At 45.1% G+C, this 16,281-nt stretch overlaps 1 protein-coding gene across 2 annotated transcripts in view; it reads right to left on the bottom strand.

Annotated features, from left to right (window-relative positions):
- Window positions 1–16,281, bottom strand: part of Sh3rf1 (SH3 domain containing ring finger 1) — a 163,416-nt gene that overhangs the window by 24,531 nt on the left and 122,604 nt on the right. For both annotated transcript variants that reach the window (XM_028881042.2, XM_037211759.1), the window contains exons 6-8: window positions 11,451–11,561; window positions 3,026–3,210; window positions 1,730–1,900 (exon numbers count right to left, since the gene is read on the bottom strand). In XM_028881042.2, coding sequence (XP_028736875.1) covers window positions 1,730–1,900; window positions 3,026–3,210; window positions 11,451–11,561 — 467 coding nt within the window. The remainder of the gene's footprint in view (window positions 1–1,729; window positions 1,901–3,025; window positions 3,211–11,450; window positions 11,562–16,281) is intronic.

Genomic DNA, 16,281 nt, shown 5'->3' with positions numbered 1-16,281 from the left:
TGGATGTGTCAGATCCTGAATGTATATTTTAACATGTACGGAAAAGAAGATTTATATTGATTAAAAATTTGCAAGTCAAATTAAAGCTAACATTCTGTCACCATCTGCAACAACAGTGATTTTCATTTGATTAGGCTGCTGGCCAGCCTATAAATCAAGGACAACAGCTGACGAACATGTCAGTTCATTAAGCCATTTGTTTAAAAAATCAGGAGGTTGGAGGCATGATTTAACACAGTTAGACCTGGATTGCTTATTAAGCGTCAGTGATCAAAATCTGGGGCAGTGTTAATTTCATTATAGGTTATTTCTTTCAGCTTTCAGGGCTACTTTTCTCAGTGACCAGAAGGTGTGCCACTTAAAAAAAAATCAGAGTTATGTAAATAAATATGTGTGCATGTATACATGCCTGCATGCAATATACATGTTGGGTTTCTGAACCTGAGTGACATATTTGGGGCAGATTATTCCTTTATGAGGATTATCAACTTGATATAGCCTATAGGCATCTGAGAGGAGAGCCTAAGATGACGAATTGCCTGCACCAATTGGCCTTGGACATATGTGTGGGGAGTTATCTGTTTTGTTAATTGAGGCCCAGACCACTGTGGACAGACTCTTGTCCTGGGCATGTGGTGCTGAACTGTATGAAAAGATAGATAAATGTACACCTGTCTACAAGCCAGGCAGCAGGAGCCACCATGGTACCTGCTAGACTTCCTTGGCTGTGAAATGGGTTCCCTGGTTGGTGTAACACAGTGTGGAATAGCAATCGGGCCTGCCTTCACGTTCCTGCCTTGACTTTCCTCCATGATGAACTGTGACTTGAAGCTGGAAGCCAAAAATAAACCTCCCCCGATAATTTGCTTTTGGTCAGAGTATTTTATCCCAACAACAGAAAGGATGGGAGGAGCTATGAGGGGGGCTATCCCCCATATTGCAGGATTCGGCAGCATCCCTTGCCTCCATCCACTAAATGCCAGCAGGACCCCATATCATCAACTGCAAGACTCAAAAATACGCCCAGGGATTGGCAAATAACTCTCGAGGAGCAAAACTACCTTCATTTAAAATTCACTTATGCCATGTTTAAGGAATTTTTATTTTCTGCATTATAAAGAATAACTGCCAGAATTCAAAGGTAATTAATAAGTTAATGAAATAAAGGCAGACCCAGCCAGTGTGGGTTTGAACACTTCTTTATGATGTGATCTCAGGCAATGTGATCTAGGTCTCCCTGTGCCTCAGTTTTCCCATTTATTAAGTGGGGGGATGATAAAAAGCAATTACATGAGTGAATTGAAGACCAAGAGTCAATCAATCAATAATGTAGTGTTTAGAAATTTGTCCATCTGGTATATAGAGCAGACGCTGCACAGACATGTAGGCATTAATAATATAGCCTTTGTTCGTTTAAATACTATGCCTTTTATTTCTTTAGTAGAAAAAATACTGAAAATGGCACAGTTGAGCTTTTTCACATATAAATTAAAGAAAAGAGATTATACCCCAGAAGCCTATAATTTCAACACATATCCACATGAAATGTGAGCTAAGAATCTTGGTATTAGAAGGAATTTTAGCAGATATGGATATGGATTTTTACAAACTTTGGCTATGTAACAGGTAATTATAATGCGAGCAGGGCTCTGAATAGGCTGAAAAAAGCCTGGGAACGAACAAAGAGCCTCTATCTGGAACTTGGAAAACCACTGATTCAACATCATACCTTGTGACGGGTGCCACGTAGTTGCCAGGGAAAACACCTATCTTGCTGGTGTGCATTGATGTCCCTTTGAACCAGCCATCCTGGCAACGCTCGAATACCAAAAACATCTCTCCTTTTCTCAACTCCAGTTCGTCTTCTTTCCGGGGAGTGTATGGGTATATAGCAATATATCTAGAACAGGGGGGGAAAAAAGATCTTAAGCTGACAGACAAACCCTAAGATCTCCAAACCTTTGCTTGGAGTTAAGTTCCTGAGCGTCTTATGCAGAAGTATACGGGATGTAAAATCTTAACCTGCAAGTAGCATTGGCAAATCTCCATGGAAAGAGGTTTCGCTGTCTGCACTTTAAATGCAGGCAGAGGTCTTCCTGATGAAGAGTGTTCCTCCTGGTGTGGGAATGATTATTTTGCCAAATGGTGTATGTGCGCTAGGAAAGAATTAATGCAGCTTCCAAGGGTGCCTACCTAGTGCTGTGGATTAGGACCCCAGTGGGGAAACTGAGCTCTTGAAATGGCACTTGTTAGCCTTGGGAACGAGCTCCAGATGAGGACAGACGGCATAAAATCCCCCTGGGCAACACAATATGTTGCATGCTGAACCCAGAGGCTTAGGTGCACCTGCGTTTCTGAGCTCGGCCATGAAGCTGATTGTACTGGAGGAAGCAAAGGAACGGAAAGTCTAGGTCATAGAGAACACAAAACAGCTGCCCAGAGCGAGGTTGCCTGTCCACACAGAGAGAGGCCAGGCAGGCAACTGACCTACAGAGCTGCCTGCGCTCTGAACTCTACGGGTGAGGATTCAGAGAGGGCAGAAGCCTTCTTTCTGTCGGCAGCAAACTGCAGGGGCCACTGGACCTTTCTGGATGCTTATTGCTGAGGATTTACAGCCTTCTGTATATGCTCACTGCAGGGAGACCTGATGCGTGTGCAATACCTTCCTGCTCCTGCTGCAGGGAATGAAAATGGAGACAAAAAAGGTCACCCAGGAGCTGTGCAAAAGAAGAGCTGTTCTCTATGCAGACAACCTATAAAGAGGAGAAGAGAAATTTCCCTAAACGCTGAAAGGCCTTGTCTCAGCAGGACAGCCATCGACCAGGCTCAGGTTAGGCTCATTTTATTTAAGTGTCTTCCTAATTATATGTACGACCAGGTAGAAGTTTCCAGAATACAAACCACTCACTTGGTCAGCTTTAAGCCTGTCGGCAAGCTCATCTCTGACACATGCTCCTTGCTTTCTGTTCTTTGGGCTTGGTTTGACAGGAGTGTTTGAACAGTGATGAAAGACAACCTCACTTACACGCTGGGGCGAGTCTGAGGCCGTAAATGTGCGATCTGGTCAGTGGATCCCGCCACAGGCCTGGGTCCCACTCCAGCAGCAGCAGCAGCAGCAGCAGCAACAGCAGCAGCAGAGGCGCCTGGCGACGTGGAGGCGAGGACAGTGGCAGCCAGGAGAGGGGGTGGGGGAAGAGGAGGATTCATAGTCTAATACAGGGGAAAAACGGGGAGGAAGGCACAAATGATTTATATATGTATGTGTGTATGTATCTATGTATGTATGTATGTATGTATGTATGTATGTATCTATCTATCTCTTCTATGGAAGGTGTAAGGGGAAAATAACCAGAACAGAATCCACATACAACAGAAACCAGCAGGCTGCTCATGAAACACCTTTTTTTTTTTTTTTTTTTTTTGGTTTTTTAAGACAGGGTTTCTCTGTGTAGCTTTGTGCCTTTCCTGGAACTCGCTTTGGAGACCAGGCTGGCCTTGAACTCACAGAGATCCGCCTGGCTCTGCCTCCCGAGTGCTGGGATTAAAGGCGTGCGCCACCACCGCCTGGCGGAAATACCCTTTTTAAAAATATAATTTTAAAGCCACAACGTTCTCTTTAGCAAACAGGTAAGCCGCCAGGCTTCAGAGGAAGGGAAAAATGACTGTACCTAAGTTTAAGATTCATAACATGCCCAAAGTACGGAATTGGGGCTGGAGAGGTGGCTCAGTGATGAAGAACCCTGGCTGTTCTTCCAGAGGACCCAGGTTTGATTTCCAGTGCCCACAAGGCAGCTCCCTACCATCTGGAACTCCAGAACCAATGATCCAATACCTTTTTCCTGGCTCCCGCTGGTACCAGACACCCACGTGGTGCGCAGACATATGTGTAGGCAAAACATTCACACACATAAAATAAATAATAATTTTAAAAAAAAGTACAGATTTGGACAAGAATTGAGACCCCTTTCAAGGGAGCTGCTATAAGGTTATGTTGTTGGCCAGAATTAATTTTACGATGGGTTTTTGTAACCTGAAACTTACATACATCACACAACGACTTAGCTGTGCTGTATCTAAAGCCGCTCCATTTCTTTTGATGCCTGGTCTCCGGGGCCCAAACAATGGCAAGCCACAGTCACAAGGCTATTGTTGCTACCTTTACTTTGCCTTTTCTTCCCTTTGCCAGTTTTTGAAATTCAGGACTATCAAGGCTGGTAATCTTTAACGCACACACCAGTGAGAAGCTGCTGGGTCCTTTATGGGCAGCCTAATGGGGTTCTGCCCACAGGGCTCCAGGAAAGTCAATGGCGCCATTGTTACCTTCTGATCTAGAAACCCCAGATAACTCTTCAGGGAAGGTACATTGAAACTCCTGGGAAAGCAGGCATACAAAGCCTGCCTGCACCCCTGCCTCGCCCTCCCCAAATCTTTGAACCGCTAGAGGTAAAACCCGAATCAAGGAGAAGTAGAGAGAGGAGAGAACTCACCTGGGAAGCATAAACAGCTTCTACACATCAGCGTGTTAGTGAGAAAAATCCAGTGGTTTGAAAGCAGATTTCAAGTCAATCCATTTAAAAAAAATTTTAAATGAAAATAGAATCCCATTAACACTTATCTATGTATTAAAGCGCACAGTTCCAGACATTACTAGACATGTAACTGTTTCACATGTTATATTTAAGTTTTTGCTAACGTGGCTTCTGGTGAGGACTTTCCCACACTGCCCCAGACCACTGAGTGTGGAAGTAAATGAGGCGTGGACTGCTTACAGAGTGCCAGCCTGGACACTCTGTAGACAGGGTGTTCAAAAGGTCATGAAGAAGTCACCTGGTGCTCTCCACACAAACAGGGCAGCATTTAGGTCCATTATTCCTCTGGAACTGCACGCTCCGAGGCTCAGAGCCCTGACCCTTTAAGTGGAGGAGAACCGGCATTCTTTCTGTCTGGCCTGCTTCCAACAACAGAGCAGAGAAAAATAAAGATAATCAAGGCAAAATAGTGAGACAACGTGATCTGTGCTGTTCAAAGATAAGGCCACGTCTGAGGCTTGACGGGTGAGATGGGTCGGGTCTAACTGCCCACAGAGGGATACACAGAGGAACCAGGAAGTCACCATTGACCTGATTATCACTTTGATCCGGTCTCAAGAGTGGCTACGGAAAGGCAGGAGGCGAGATAACATGTCTTCAACAAGGAAATATAATAAAAAAAAATTTTTTTTAATGAGCAACTGAGCCAAATTATGTCTTAGAAGGGGGCAAAAATAAAACAAAATCCCCTTATGGACCTGATTAAAAAAAACAGATCTCACACTTTAACAAAACATAACGAAGGGTCACAGCTTGTTATAAAAGAGTAACCAAATGTCGTTGCTTATGAAGGAAGAGTCATGCACTGAGATACAACAGACAAGGGGACATTCACAGGGACGGACAGACAGACCCGAAGCTGGTGTCTAAGGGAAACACAGCCATCTCTTTTCGTTTCTGACAGAGAAGAGATGCTCTTTTCCTAACACTGGGCAGACTGTTTCTTCCCCTCTCGACACTGAGGGAATATGTGTTCGACTGAGAATGCCTGATTAAAATCAGGAGTCCTAGACGCTGCTTGGTCCCGTGGGCTGGGAAAATGACAGGGCTCTCTGAATGCAGAGCTTGATACACCAGGAAGGTCTGTGGGTTGCTTTATAAACAGCCTCCACGGCAATAATGGCGTGGTGGAGGTTCAAAAGGTGATCGCCCTGCACTGTGCTGTAGGCAGTTTGCTATCTTATAAGACCTGCCATCTCTATAGAAAAGAACCACAACCTACGTTCACCCGGACTTGACCTGGAGACCTACCTATTATACTGGAGTCTAGCCCAGCCAAGGCACCAGAGATGCGCTCCCCCTACCAGCAAAAAACCCCTACATGTCTTTGGGTTCCATACTGCTCATCAAACACGGTACTCGGGTGTGGCCTGCCCATGTGAGATGGCCATCTTTTGCCATGCTAAGGTTCTGTCCCCCTAGCTTATAGACAGGTCTTGCAGAAGCGATGTCTTTTTGTTTTGTTTTTGTTTTTCAATCAGAAAGGGCAACAGATCTCCACCCTGGACAGCTTGTGGGGGCAGATCCAGTTTCCCAGGGAGACAGTGTCTTCTAGTCAGGAGGAGCCTGCTGCAGGGCACTAGGACCTCGTAAGTAAAAGGTTTACGTATGTGGGGGCAAGCTGGTCCTTTCTAGCATGATTTCCTCTTCTTGCCCTTTCATGAGACCAGCACGGAGAACAGCTAGATCTGAATTTGGCTAAGGCTGGGAGAAACACACAGCTGGTGTCCAGCCTGGGGGCCAAGGGATGAAGGCCAGCTTACCACTAGAGTGCATTGCTTTGGAATTTTAGGCACAAGTTCAGGGGACCAGTCACAGGCTCCTTTCCTTTTCAATGCCTCTTATGTGTGCCTGTTCCTCGCATGTCTCACAGAAACCGAGTCCGGTGGGGAAACACCAATTTAACATCCCTTAACCCATCACTGTCGCTACCTAAGCATCTACCCTCCATCCAAAGTACTTTCGACCCTACTCATCAGCATCTCTAACTGGTCTTCCTGGGATGCAGGATCTCAAACACAAACTCGTTAAAAAGAACAATGCCACTGATTTTAACTGTACTGCTATATGTAACTAACTTATTGCTTGACATTTAGTCTCTAAGAAAGAGAGATCTCCATGGTAGTTAACTGTGTAAATTATGGGATCTCTCTATCCTTACAGTAATTAGGGATGGTGTGTACGCTGCTCTCTCCAAAGGCCAATGGATGGAAGGCAGTGTTACGATTTAAGAGGCTCTGGAGGCAAAGCCAGACTTATTCTTCCACCACTGGCTCTTCCACCACCGTAAAGCTCAGGAGACCCCCCAGGGAATGCTCTGGGCTTGTGAAAGAAACATTCTGTGCTTCCCACTGCCTCTTAGGACAATACCATTCGGATCTAGAAGTTTTTATCCCTGAGATGCTAGGATGCTTTTCTGTGGTTGCTATGGAAGTTCTGAGCTGGGTGAGGTGGTTCCTGCCTGTAATCCCAGCATTTGGGAGGCTGAGGAAGAAGGACCATGAGTTCAAGGCCAGCCTGAGCTACATAGAGACTCAGGCTAATCTGGGCTACACAGCTAGTCCCTATCTTGAAAACCAAAACAATATATATCAAAAGAAAAAGAAACTTTTTGATCATACCCTACACCTCATCCTGATTTTCAGTTCTCCTGCCAAAGACTTCCCTTCTACCTCACAAAGCAACAAGGCTTGTGGCCTCTGCCTGTGCCCTACTCCTGATACAGTTCATTGTTCCTGTTGACAGAAATGGTGGTGTCCCTGACTACTAACTACATACTGTCTATTCTCAGACCTGACACCATTTAACAATCTTTTGTTTTTTTTATGGGCTTTTTTGTTTGTTTGTTTGTTTTTTTCACAGGAGGTCTCATGTAGCTCAGGGTGGACTCAATGTCACTGAGAGTGACCTTGAACCTCTGATCTTGCCTTGTTTCTGTAGTGCTGGGACTGCAGGTGTGCACCACTATGGTGATATATGTGCACCACTGTGGTGATGTATGTGCACCACTGTGGTGATATACTGTGTACCCTAATAAACTTGCCTGAGGATCAGAAGACAGAGCCAGCTACTAGATTACACAGAGGCCAGGCAGTGGTGGCACACACCTCTAACCCCAGCACTTGAGATCTCATGCCTTTGCTTGGGAGGCACACACGCCTTTAATCCCAGGAAGTAATATGGCAGGGCAGAGAAAGGTCCATAAGGCATGAGGAAACAGGAACTCACTCTCTTTAGGCTGAGGATTTCGTAGAGGTAAGAGCTAGTGGCTGGCGGTTCTGCTTCTCTGATCTTTCAGCTTTCACCCTGATATCTGGCTCTGGGTTTTTTGTTTTTTTAAGTAAAAGACTATCTAAGATTCGAACAATATACCACTAGTTTATCTGTTACCAGGGATCAAACCTGAGGCTTCATGCATAGTAGGCTGGCAGTGCCAACTGAGTGACACCCACAACCCTAATGTTTCTACACGCATGTTCACACACACACACACACACACACACACACACACACACACACACACTAAATCTCAGACTTCAAGTGGTTGGAAGGTAAAGGCAGGAGATCAGAAGTTCAAGGTTATCCTTAGCTACATAGTTTTAAGGGCCAGCCTGGGCTATAAGAGATACTGTCTCAAAAGGGAGGGAAAAAATATAAACAGGGTTTCTATACCTTTAGAATTAAACCTATCTGTAAGCTACTGCAGGCAGTATCTGGCTTTCATGACCCGGCTGCCTTGTGATGCCTCGCAGCTAAAGGTATCACAGAGTACCGGCGATTACTCCTTGTGGGCATTCTTCTGCCCCTAGACTGGAGATGCAGGATGAAGAGCTTCACCTTCCTCATCCCACAAACCAAGTCAGAAACAACAACAACCAGCTCCTATTAATAGGCTCATGCCTGAATCAGACAGCTGTGAGACTTCTCCTGCTCATGATGGAGGAGACTTAACATTCTCACTGTTGCATGTGAAATGCTGGAGACATATGCTCATAAATAACTTCATTCTGCATTAAAGATTTAAAGGTCTCAATTTATGAAAAAAAGCACTGGAAATAATTTTCATTTCCTATCCCAGGGGTGGCATTTACTTCCTATAAATCCATACCATGAAAAGCCTGGTTTTTTTTTGTTTTTTGTTTTTTTTTCCTATGGAGCTGCATACTATTGCTATGATAGCAAAGTCTCCTGAAATATTGCAGACTTTAAACAGAATCCTTGCCACAATTAACTGGAGGAACAAAGGGAGCAAGGGTATGTGCTATTAAGTTTTCCACCCAAACTCAACATTAAATCCACAGCGCTTCTACCAACCTACCGGAGACTTGGAGATCTACCCATCTCTTGGGATGATAGGCAAGCCTGTTTATAATTAGTTTTTCATTAAATGGAGCTGGCACAGTAGACAGTGTTTAATAAATCTCTCTCTTGCTTAATATGCAGTCTTTCTTATAAAAATCCTAGGATAAAAATGACTGAACATGAATTAATTTTTATATGCTCTCCTGTGGCCTATTCCATTGATTTGCCCCAGAGTCAACCCCCAGCAAAGAACTGGCCATTTACTATATTATAAAATTGTCAGTTCACCAGGGCTAAAACTTGGCCAGCCTTGTATCTTTTACACTAATTAATTTTTCTAAGATCAGAAAAGTCAGTCATCCCTATCCCCCTTAAGACATGGAGTCAGAACAGAAATACACTGTGGTTGTATGTGTTTTGTTGGTGAGAAAGAAAAAAGAAGTGACTACCCTGGAGATTGGAGGGCAGGACGGGTTATGAAATCTGGCTTTAGTGAAACATCCGTGGCTAACTGAATCTTATGGAAACCACATTTACTGAATGTTCACTGAGCGCCATCTTCTCCCCAGATGAATCAAGGCCATGTCTCCTTCACGGAGCAGCTGTCTTAGCAAGGAAGCTGTAATCACTCAGGGAGCATTTTAAAAAAGAAAAAAAAAAAAACAATCCAACAACTTTAACCTGTGAGCAGAACACACCAGTGTCCATTTAAATAGAACACGATTTACTCTGTGAACGTCTTTATAACTCTAAATGAAGTTAGGTAACAGCTGCAGTTATTTATGCTCCCACCTTGTTTTAAAACTCGGCTTTTCATTAATTATGAAATGTATGAAGCCAAAATTAATATTAAGGAAAATGAAGCGAATGGAAAATGAAGACAGTAAGACAAGATGGAGTCTAAATATTGACTAATATGTTACGAGGTCCTGGCTACAAATTCAGCTTTAAGGATATCAGCAGAGGAAAAAAAAAATCTCTTTACAACACACATAAAATCCACAACCTAAAAACAAACCAGCTGCATGGAGGCCTCACTGTGACTGGAACAGAGAACAGGGAAAACTCCACCCAACTCCACCAGGCTCTCCAATGGCATCCTTAGGGGAACCAACGTCTCACGTCCCAGTCCGCCTGGAGGAGTCCTCGGCAGAGCAACAGTGACCACCCCTCTCCATTCTCTCACTCCATCACTGAGGGAAGTCAGGGCTCTGAGGAGCTCAAAGAGGGACCCGGAGGCAGGAACTGAAGCAGAGACTGTGGAGGAAGGCTGCTTACTGGCTGGCTTCTGCAGCTTGCTCAGGTACCTTTCTTACATAGCCCAGACCTACCGCCTAGGGCTGGCACTTCCCACAGCAGGCTGGCCCCTCCTGCGTCTCTCAATAATCAGGAAGATGCCCTACGGACATACCCACAGGCCAATATTGTTGGGGGCATTTCGGTAATTCAAGTTCCCTCTTCCTAGGTTTGGGCCAAATTGACCAAAACCAAACAGCACAGACGCTGAGGCTGAAAGATGCTGAGTAACTTTCCCAGGGTCACATGACAGATGAAAGGCTTAACCCCAAGTCTGTCCTTTCCCAAGTCTGTCCTATCCAAGCCTAACCCTCCAACCAGCCACGCTGTGTCTAGGAGAGGATCATCAAATACTGCAGGTGCAGGACCAGGGAGAGTGATGCCAGGATCCAGATACCAGGCCGTCGGACTGAATGATGATGATATCTAGCCTCATTCTACTCAGTGCTGGAACCAAGAGCTGAACATGTAACCAAGACATTAGCCGGAGTGAGAGAAGTCTCATATTCTCCAGCTCCTTGCTGCTCAGTGCACTGTGATTTTGGGAAGCAAGGGGTCTGTTTTTCTCTACTACCCAAGGGTATATATATATTGCTTGTTTTTCTCCACTGAGTTCTTCTTTATCCATCTCCCTTGCCTATTATGATTCTCCAGGTCAACACACCCCATTCAGATGTCTGTATGCAGCTGATGGTTAGAGTTTCTCTGTGGGATGGCAAGTTTTTTAGAAGAAAAATCGACATACTCCCCAGGACCCTCCCTGGGCAACAGGGACCTTGAAAGAACCGCTATGAGCTACAGAGGAGCAGACACTAGAGATGAACCCTGAAAGCAGACATTTGGCATCAACTTATTGTGTGAATGAAATCAAGCCACTTAGCCTGGGAAGATCCAGTGTCTTCGGCATTTCTATAAATGAATCTCTAAAAAGAATAAGCAGGAGCTAGAAACCCCAAAGAAATAAAAGCGAAGCCTTTGGGAAATCAAACTGAACCTCAACAAAATTAAATGTATTTTTCAGAGTTCTCATAGCTCCAGGCCACAGATTGCCACCATTAAAAACTTTGCAGGCAGCTGGCAAGGAACCGTCTAACTTTTTTTTGTGTGTGTGAGACTACAGAGACAACAGGCGGAAGGCCGCCACTGATCCCACCTCGCCAGCCAGCATCCGTGCGCACTGGAGGTGTTGGTCGGTCGGAAGGGGCCGGCTCATCAAGACTTAAACACCTCAAAGAGAAGGAAAGACACAGAAATGATACTCACCCCAAGGGCAGCTTGGTAGGAGACTTCTGACGGGAACGTGAACGAAGGGCCAGTTGTCACAGGGCTGCTTGGGGGTGGAGTCACAATTAACCCCGTGGTGCTTATGTGAACCTGACAAAGAAAAACAACTTATTAAAATGACAGCTGCATTTATTTATTTTTTTGTTTGTTTATTTATTTATCTATTTGTTTGTTTATTTTTACTTTTTTATTTTGGTTTTCCGAGACAGGGTTTCTCTGTGTAGCTTTGCGCCTTTCCTGGAACTCACTCTGTAGCCCAGGCTGGCCTTGAACTCACAGAGATCCGCCTGCCTCTGCCTCCCGAGTGCTGGTATTAAAGGCGTGCGCCACCAACCGCCCGGCCAGCTGTATTTTTTTTAAAAAATGTCTCTCTCTGTTTCTGTTTCCCCCTGCCTCTGCCCCTACCCCCCCCTACCCCGTGTGTGTGTGTGTGTGTGTGTGTGTGTGTGTGTGTGTGTGTGAGTGAGAGACATGGAGACAGAGAGATGGAAGGTCAGAGGACAATCTCTGATGTTGGCCTCACCATCTACTTTATTCGAGATAGGGGCTCTTGTTCATTCACAGTTTACCTAGGCCAACAAACAAGTTGGCCTGTGAGCTTCTGGACAGTCTCCGGTCTCTGTCTCCCACCTTGCTGTGGGAGCGCGCTGACTACGGATGGACTGAACCTGGCTTTATCTGTTTCTGTGGATCTGCACTCAGGTCATCGCGCTTATATGGCAAGCGCTTCACCGAGCCCATCTCCCCAACCCAAGTTCACAATATTAAATGCAACAGATTCTACTGGCAGAAGTTACTCATTAAAAAAGAAATCTGTATATCAAGTTATTTGGGGAAGGCAAAATCCTTTTCACTGTATTCAATCTCATTTTTTTTAAATGAGCTAATAAGTACCGGAAGTGCCAGTCACTGCAATGTGCCATTGCATACAACACGCTACCTCATTTTATATGCCACCATGCGTGAATCCAACTGTTTGGACAGTCAGCCTGAGGTTAAACTAGCTTCACGGTCCCGTGAAGACCCCACTAAGGTAGGCTGTGGCTCAACACTCACCCCTCTACCGATCTGTCAAATCTATGTAAAATTCTTAAGGTATTTTGCTATTGTCCAGATCTTGCCTTCAGACTTCTGAACCTTTCAGTGAGGACCGGCAATGAAAATGCAGCGGCCGAGACGTGCCTATAGCTGAGAATCCGTCATAGAACCTTAGAGGAACAATGTCAAGCCGAATTGTTTTCAAAGGCGTCATCCACGATACTACCCGAGATTAATTTACTAGAAAGAAACTGAGTGATTCAGGTCATTTCAGGGCCTCCCATGACTTGGTCCCTGGGGCACTCGGGTTGCAGGGCAGAGACCACTGCAGCATGTTGGGGGTACTGCTTGATGCTGCGGACATGGCGAGAGTAGATATCCCGGTGGATGGGAGGATCTCTTGTTCTCCAGCACGTAGAACGATGCAGTTGGCCAGCATCTGTTTCCCTACCGAACCACAAACACTAGTCAGTGCCTTGTACAAGAGCTAGGGAAACGGGAAGAGTTGGGGACGGAAAACAGGGGCAATCGGATGGGCCTTCTTGCTTCTCCCGAGGACAAGGGCAATATAAAAATGCCTCAGAAACACTTGACATCATGAATCACGCCTCCGGATGGCACAAGCGGAAGAAGTGTCATGGCTATGGTCAGGGGCAGACCACATGTCTTCATGTGCTTGACGGATGTCAGTCTCAGGTACCCGTGAACATGTGTGTTGGGGATCCACCTGCACGGCACAGCTCAGAGGTCATCTTCTAGTTCAGTCCTGACTCAACACCCTCTGACCCTCTGCCACTTGGCCATCCTGCTGATGGAGACTGCGGATATGACAGTGAGATCTTTAAGTTATCACCTACGGCACAGAGACATGGACTTCTCATTCGATGCAGAGGTGCGGCCCAAGTCACCCCATTTTCTAAGTACCGTTATACCAGCACTCAGCTGTCCCTGCATCTGTATCCATGAGATCTCATTCAGAGAAACAAATGGATACAGACTTGTTTAGGTCTGTTTCTTTTTATTTTCTAGTAATTGTAACCCAATCAAACCCTAATTAATACACTGAGAGAAAAAAAAATTGAGTAAAAGAAAATTTAAGCTAAAGGTGAGTGTGAGTAAGGAAAAGGAAGACTTCGTGCCAGTGGCAAAGACAGATTCAGGGACAGACAGCATCTCCTGGGGCAGGCTGGTTTGAACAGCCTCCCAATGGCCATTTCCCGGCATGCGCTCATCTCCGTGATAAGGACAGTGTGCGTGCCTGGGGAGCAGGCGGTGCCCACTCACGCACTGGAAGCTTCCTTGTGGACTGAGGATCCCTCTGAAGCTTGCGGTGCCCTAGATAAGTGGTGTTTTCTGTAAACCTCAGCGGGAGAGCCAGGCGGGCACTTCACACACCTCCCCATCCCCGGCTAGAAATAACTTCTCCCCGAGGCAACACGCCACCACTGAAAACAACCCACTGGTTACAGAAGTGGGGGTGGGGGAAGGGGGACTGTTTCAAGAAAACGGAAAGAGCCTTGTTTCCCAAACTACTCTGACTCAAACAAAAATAGCCGGCTTTCACGGCCCTCATCTCCAGCTGTGGTGTGGCAGCGTCAGACATGCCGACACCCGACTGCTGCCTTCTCCATCGGACGCCACCCTTCGCTGGTCACCTTTCTTTCCCTTTTAATTTCCTCCACTACCAAAAAAACCCCCACAGTCCACTATTTTAAAGCTCTTCCTATTCAGGGCTGTCAACATGCCTCACCAGAGCTCGAATCTACGTCAGGAAAAATCTCACTGTGCAAATGTGGCTAGTGTCACACACCCAAAACAAACTCATTCAAAACGATTGATTTTCTGCTAGTGGATCGTTACCAACCCTTACTCAAAAATCCATTCTGAGTCTCCCCAGTTCACTTAGGACGTGTACTCTGATCTACACCCCAACTTCATGTCTGATCTAAGACCCATGTCTTTTCTTTCTTTCTTTTTTTTTTTTGATTTATTTTATTCATATGAATGCTCTGCCTTCACACATGTCCATGCACCACATGCATGCCTAGTGCCCAAGGAAGTGATGGGCCTCCATGGGAGTGCTGGGAATCAAACCTAGGTCCTTCACAAGAACAACAAGTGCTCTTAACCATTGAGCCAACTCTCCAGCCCTGGCATCTGTTTTCATGAGACCATTGGTTATATGAAAGGTAACAGCGTTTCTCTCTCCATCTAGTTTTCAAGTGACTCATCGCTTGAACAAGCATTTGAGTGCCCGCTGATGCATGCCATACGCAATGTTATCAGTGAGCAAAATGAAGACCCCCCTACCGTTCTACCACTCATGTTCACATATCTGTGTATGTTCTATTTTCCTTCATGAAAACCAAGAGTTCTATAACCTTATCACGTGCAAAACAACAAACAAATAAATAATAAATAAATTAGAAGCCAAAAAAAAAAAAAAAAAAAAAAAAAAAGCCCACAATCCCATTAGGAGTAAATACATTTAATTCCTGACTTGCTGTGTCAATCCAGAGATGTCAAATCAAACAGATAAGAAAAACCAACTTCTCATAAAATAAACCAGGAATGCTCAATTTGTAGTCTGCAGTACATATAGAAACTCATTAAGCTGGGCCATGGTGGCGCACGCCTTTAATACCAGCACTCGGGAGGCAGAGGCAGGCAGATCTCTGTGAGTTTGAGGCCAGCCTGGTCTACAGAGCGAGATCCAGGAAAGGCACAAAGCTACACAGAGAAACCCTGTCTTGAAAAACAAACAAACAAACAAACAAACAAACAAAACCACCAAAAAACAAAAAAACTTATTAAATTAAATAAACGACGTCTTCAGGATTAGGATTATGTTTTTTGTTTGTTTTTTTACTTTGCTTTTTTTCTTTAGTGGGAATTTCATATTTATATTTTAAGGAAAAGCAACCCAAAGCTACAATGTGGGGAAAAGTCTGCATGGAATAAATAAAATGATACATAAGCCCACACAGAAGTTCTGCCTGCTGTGTCTGGCCTCTTTGGAAACTGCTCTCTGACCTGCAGTTTGGGAGAAATTCAGCTGTTCTCTAAGTCGATAATGGCATAGTAATCATTTCCCATAGGGAAAGGACCGTACTTAAGCCACGATAGACCAGAAGGAGGCCTCCATACGGAACGCCTGCATCCCATGTATCTCATTACACACTGTACCCAAGAGTCTAATAATAAAACATTCAACAATCAATTGCCAAACGAGTGAGCGAATGCTTGCAATCGACACTTCAGTTTTTAACACGCAAATAACACGTGGCCATGTTTTAAGACAGTCCTGAGTCTTGATGAATTTGGGAGATTTTCAAAACTGCAATGGTCAGTTTCTAAGTTGAATGTTTCTCTCATTTGTCTTCTTGCTCTACTGTTTGGATGGGAGGCCTAAGTACCAAGGTGTGAGAAGCTGGAGATGGGAGCATCAAACTACTGTGATCGTGACCAGAGACCTCCCAGGAAAGTATTGGGTGGTGTTGCAAAACTGAATGAATGCCTGTGAAATGGATAGCACTATTTTTACACACTTTGTGGGTTCGAATACTGCCTCTGAGTCCTTCGTTGGGGAATAATACGCTCAAGCTAGCTTTCCCTTCTCCATTCTTCTATTTACAGTACTGCTATGCTCTGACTGTGGAGTATCACCCATAGGCACCTGGGTTTGAAGACCCGGTCGCCAGTCGGAGGTGCTGTTTGGGAAAGTTGTAAGACCTTTCGGAGACCGGAGCTAGAGGGAATGGATCACTGGGAG

Source organism: Peromyscus leucopus, chromosome 17 (genome assembly GCF_004664715.2).
Source record: "Peromyscus leucopus breed LL Stock chromosome 17, UCI_PerLeu_2.1, whole genome shotgun sequence".
Taxonomy (NCBI): Eukaryota; Metazoa; Chordata; class Mammalia; order Rodentia; family Cricetidae; genus Peromyscus; species Peromyscus leucopus.
This window is presented reverse-complemented; position numbering and strand designations above follow the sequence as displayed.